Source organism: Belonocnema kinseyi, chromosome 6 (genome assembly GCF_010883055.1).
Source record: "Belonocnema kinseyi isolate 2016_QV_RU_SX_M_011 chromosome 6, B_treatae_v1, whole genome shotgun sequence".
In the NCBI taxonomy this organism is placed as follows: Eukaryota; Metazoa; Arthropoda; class Insecta; order Hymenoptera; family Cynipidae; genus Belonocnema; species Belonocnema kinseyi.
Window position 1 is genome coordinate 79,033,576 of NC_046662.1, and position 6,000 is coordinate 79,039,575.

The 6,000-nt window shown below is 30.2% G+C and overlaps 1 protein-coding gene across 1 annotated transcript in view; it reads left to right on the plus strand.

Annotated features, from left to right (window-relative positions):
* LOC117174478 (116 kDa U5 small nuclear ribonucleoprotein component) overlaps positions 1 to 6,000 on the plus strand; it is a 30,524-nt gene that overhangs the window by 3,691 nt on the left and 20,833 nt on the right. The window contains exons 2-3 of the mRNA XM_033363631.1: positions 130 to 381; positions 3,672 to 4,632. Coding sequence (XP_033219522.1) covers positions 139 to 381; positions 3,672 to 4,632 — 1,204 coding nt within the window. The 5' untranslated portion in view covers positions 130 to 138. The remainder of the gene's footprint in view (positions 1 to 129; positions 382 to 3,671; positions 4,633 to 6,000) is intronic.

Below are 6,000 nucleotides of genomic sequence, written 5' to 3' on the forward strand. Positions count from 1 at the left end.
TCACAGAAATAACTAGAAACGAGATCCAGCCCCATATGATATAAACAGTTTTTAATAAGAAATGAAATTCCCGTTTTACCTAACAATTAGCTACTTAAATGCTCTGGTCCGTATTATTTTTTTAAATAGGGATTCAGAATGGATGCAGACCTCTACGACGAGTTCGGAAACTACATCGGACCCGATTTAGCATCCGAAAGTGAAGATGAAAACGAATATGGAATCGTCGGCGACGAGGGAGATGATCGCGACAGATCTGATGAAGAAATGGAGGAAGACAAGGACGATACTCGTGATCAAATGGATACAAATTCAGCGGCAGTCGTCTTGCATGAGGATAAACGATATTATCCAAGTGCGCTTGAAGTTTATGGGCCGCAGGTTCGTGCTTACATCTAAAATAATCTATAAAAAAAAAATAGTCTTCAATATTCTCCGAATCTCGTTTTGCCGAATACTTTATTCAGGGTAGTCGCTGAACCGGGAATGTTTTGAAACCGGGAAATGCCAGTGAATTTATTATTCGACCGGAATTTTTACACTTTTTAGCGGAAAAAAATCTGTCCAAGTTCGATTCCAACAGTTTTTTTAGAGTAATTATTGGAATTATATTTTTCAATTCTGATATCATTCAGTTCACAATACGTAAGTCGAATATCTTTAACTTTAAAATTTTTCTATTTTGATTTTTATGCGTATATTTTTAATTTAAATAATTTTAAAATGCAGTCCTGAGGATTTAAACAAGTAAAAATTAAAAGTTTTGAAGTTGAAAATTTGTTACAAAAATCATTTTTATTTTATCAGCTGTAAGTATAATAAATAAAATATTTTTCAAATGGATATGTACTTTAAGTATTAAAAAGTGAGCAATAATTGATTTGACAAAACGATTGTGAATCCGTTCAAAATTGAAGTATTTCCAGATTATAATGTTCAAAAATTAAACTTTTTCAATTCGAAAATCTTATTTATTAAAAAAAAATGTAGACGTCCGACTAAAACCTAATAAACTATTTTTAACTTAAAAAGAACTTCATAATATTGATATATTCATAATTAAAGGCTTTCATTAAATTAAAAATTTTGTTTCAGTGTAAAATATTCATTTTTTAACCCATTTAATTAAAAAAATTTTAAGTGAAATTGTTGATTTTTAATATATAAATAACAATTGAATACTTATTATTTCTAGACGAAATTTGATTAATTTCAAGAAATATTTAGAACTTTTGAAAAGATTCAAAATTAATTAAAATTATTCAAAATGATTTCAAATAATTTAAACGAAGTGTTTTTACTGAAAAGATTTGGCTATTCGTACTGAAATTTCGGTGCTAATTGCTGTGGTATAATTTAAAACAAAATATAGATTTTTTCAGATTTCAAACAAAAAACTTAAAAGCTTTTTAAGAATTTTGAATGATTTTTCATCTTGAAAACTTACTTAAACAGAATATTTAAAAAGATTTTAAAAGGTTTCCAAAATTGTCATACCATAATTTGGAAGATTTTATCGAAAATTTATTTAAATTTGCAGGAGTTTCTAAAAATCGTAGGAAAAATTCGATTTATTTTAGAAGATATTTAGAAGCTCGGAAAAAATTAGGAAAATTATTTAAAAAATTTTAAACAACTTCTAGATTTCTTAAGATTTTGAAACAAATTTTAAAGCTTTTCGAAGATGTTTAAACTATTTAAGATGAAAGTAATTTAGATTTAGATTAATTTTCCTTAAAATAATATAATGTTACAAATTTTAAAGCTTACTGATTGATTCTTTAATTTAGAGCATTCCAAATCACAAAGTTAGATTTATATTTTTGGAATTGAATCAGAATTTTGGAACTACACATAATTTATAAAAGTTAAAAAAATTTTAATTTATCTGCATTTCATTTAAAATTATTCATTTAAAAAGTGTCAGTAACTTCCATTTTATACGCGTTTATTCTTATTAAGCATTTGAATAGAAAATTTTTTAATTAAGAGACGTTTAGACTTCTATTTTAAGAATTTAAAATTCAAGGTTTCTACTTTGAAGACTTTAATTTGCAGTTTATTTTTTATTACTTCAAATGGAAAAGTGTTTAGGTTTAGAGTTCGAATTTTTAAATTTTATTAACCTTGATAAAATCAACATGTAGATATTTTAAGATTTTGAAATAAAATATTGAATTTTAAGGATTTTTAAACTATCTAAAATAAAAAGAATTTAACTTTTAATTTAAGAAGTGTTCAGTTTATAAAAAAAGTAATTTTTTCATTTTTAATGTTTCTAGCTTAAAATTGCTATGAATAATATAATTCTGAAAATTGTTAAATTAATTGGTTTATTCTTCAATTTAGAACTTTAAAAAACCTTTAACCTATTTTTTGCCGCTGGGAACCCTTAAACTCGAGACCCTTATTTCTATTCGAAACTTCACGCTAAAATTAAGAATTATAAAATAAAATAATGAATGTTTAGTTTTCGTTACTTTAATATTGTTAAATAAAATATTCAATACGATTGTAATGTTTATACTCACAATTTAAATTCCCTAAAAACCGTTTAGTTTCCAAATAATTTAAAATTTAATTTTCAAATTAAATTAAATGTAGCAAGAAATTACCGCGTCCTTCAGTTTCAATTACCTGATATTTAAAACATAATTTTTAAATCCATAATAACAAATTTTTCAATATTAAAGTTTTAAAAATTGTTAAATGGACTTAAATAATTGTTTATATTATTATATCTAGCAGATACAAAAAATAAATGAATTACCATTTTTATGATCTGTTAATGGTTATGCAAAGAATTTTTCCTCTTCAGTTGCGATAGCGTTTTTAAAAACTTTTCTATTAAAAATTAAAAAGTACTTTTTATTTTAAAAGTTTTTCCAATAATTAAATTTTAAGGGTTTATAAGTTCAAAAATTTACTTTCTGAGACTAAAAATTACGAAAAGTTAATTGTTTATCTTAGCCAAATTCAGTTTCAATTCCTTTGAATTTTAAGTAATAAATTTTCAAAGTTTTTCTATTTTCGAGATTTTATTCTGAAATAATTTTATTTACAGGGTCTCGATTTGAAAAAAGCTCTTAAATTTTGAACGCCTTAATTTATTTTTGACCACATATTTTTATTATTATTAGTATTTTTTAAATTATTTAGTATTATTAATGTCGAAGTGAACGATTGTCGGCAATTGCTTAGTTCAAATACTTTAAATAAAATACTTTGTATTTCAAACTTTGTGAAGTTATACCAGGAAAAAGGGTCGTCCGAGCCCTTCCAACTGGGATTTTTTTCAAAGGGGTCATAAATTACCTCTCAGTTTTTTGTTGAAAAAAAATATTGTGTAGATCTTGAAAAAACACGAGTGATTCTGGGTCACGCTGCACCTCTGGATTGTGGAGACCCCTGATTTAGAGCACTGAAAATATTAACGTGGATTTATATTTTTGGAACTTAATCTGAATTTAATTTAAAAAATGGCAGTTTTAAAGGTTTAACATTCAATTCCAGTGCTTTAATTTTCATCTCAGTTTTTATTACTTCAAATGGAAAATTGTTTAGATTTAGAGTTCGATTTTTTAAATTTCATTGACAGTGAAAAATGTTTATGAACCGAGAATTTTTCTCTTTGATGAAAACTGCTAACCTGCTTGTTATTAACATTCCAGGTGGAAGTTCTAGTCCAAGAAGAAGACGCTCAGCCTCTAGAAAAACCTTTAGTTGAGCCCACAAAAAAACCAAAGTTTCAACTGAAACAGCAGCAACTTCCTGACACAACCTACAATATAGAATTCCTTGCAGACATGATGGACGCACCTCATCTAATTCGAAACGTAGTTTTGTTGGGACACTTGCATCATGGGAAAACGACTCTCGTCGACTGCTTGGTTAGACAAACGCATCCATACATGCACTCCGTGACGGACGAGAAACCTTTGCGGTACACGGATACACTTTTCACCGAACAGCAGCGAGGCGTTTCGATTAAAGCGACACCAGTAACTCTCCTCCTGCAGGATGTAAAATCCAAGTCTTATCTGTTGAACATATTCGACACTCCGGGTCACGTGAACTTTTCCGACGAAGCCACAGCCGCTATTCGGATGTCGGACGGTGCGATGTTGGTTGTCGATGCTGCAGAAGGTGTCATGTTAAACACAGAACGACTTCTGAAGCACGCTATTCAAGAAAAGCTGGCAATAACAGTCTGTATAAACAAGATTGACCGTTTGGTTTTGGAACTGAAATTACCCCCAATAGACGCATATTACAAACTGAGGCATATTGTTGAAGACATCAATACTAAAATCGCGGAGATGTCGACTGACGAAAATCCTGGTTACGTCTCACCCTCGCTCGGAAATGTTTGCTTTGCCAGTTCCGAGTACAATGTTTGTTTCACGCTGAAATCCTTCGCGGCTCTTTACGCTAGAAGAAGTCCTTCAATAAACGTGAACGAGTTCGCAAAGAGGCTCTGGGGAGATATTTTCTTTAATTCGAAGACGAGGAAATTCACGAAGAAACCAGCCCACAATACGGCGCAGAGGAGTTTCATCGAATTCATTTTAGAGCCGCTTTATAAAATCTTTGCGCAGGTTGTTGGAGATGTTGATACTACCCTGCCAGCTGGTGAGTTTATTTATACGTTCAAATTAATAATATGTTGCAGGTTTTTTGTTAGGGTAGGGCGAAAGAACAAAATTTTTGAATTTTGATTATGACTAGGAGAAATATTTTCCGGAATATACAGTATGGCCGCTGGACCAGGAAACGGGGAATTTAATGTGACCAGGAAATAAGTGAATTTATTTTTTGACCGGGAATTTTACCAGTTTTTTTTAGAAAAAAATAAACATTTTAATTTAGAGAATTTGGAAATGCAGTTTAAAATACTCGAAGACTTAAGAATTAGAAGCGTTTGAAATAGAAGACTTTAGATGAAAACAGTTAACATAAATTAATTAATGATTTTTTAAATTGTACTGTACTTTAAAGATTAGAAAGAGAATATTTGATTTTACAAGGCGATTCGGAATCAGTTCACAATTTTAGAATCTCCAGATTTTAACATAAATTCATAATAATACATTTATAATTAAAGGCTTTTATTTATTATTATTATTATTATTATTATTATTACACCATTAAGCCATTTCCCTTTCGGGGTAGGCGTGACTCACTCGGTAGGGGAAAGAAGTAGTGTGTGGAAGGGATAGAGATTTTTCAGATTGATCCAGAATTCTCGTGCTATTTAAGTAAATAACACGTTCGTTCCGCAACACTGCTCCGACCCAGGTTGCTGATCAATCTCTCTAGCAATCACCCCAAGCGAAGAATCTCACGAAGTCGTTATGTAAGGTTCCCCACTTGAGTCCATTAGTGGCCAAGGTCTTTTGTTTCAGGCGTCATTCACTCTATTGACACTCTTTTTATTAACTATTTGCCGCCATACTTTCCTGTCCTGGCATACTTCTCTAGCTTCTTTTATTTCCATGCATTTTTTCATGCAGGTTCTCGTGTTTCTGTGCCATTTACTTTACCTTGATACACTTGTTTCGTTAGTCGTTCATTTGGCATTCTCTCAACATATCCGAAACATCTTAACCGATTTCTTCCCCATGTCTCTACTAGCGTCTCTTCTGCACCACATTCTTTTAGATTTATCTCGTTACTTACTTTGTCCATCAGGGTTTTCCCGCATATTATGCGCATGAATCTCATGTCAATTGCGTTAATTTTACTCTTATTTTTTTCTTTATAAGTCCATGTCTCGCTACCGTATAGTACAGTCGGTACAAATATTAATTATGTATTGCCATTTTAGCTTTATTTGATATATTTTTACTTCTGATAAGTGGACCTGCTCTACCAATAACCTTCTTACCTTCGTTTATGCGTCTATCTAATTCCTCATATATCTTCCCGTCCCTAGTAAATAAGCTACCAAGGTATACGAACTTATCAACTTGTTCAATTCTCTCATCATTTAATAAAATA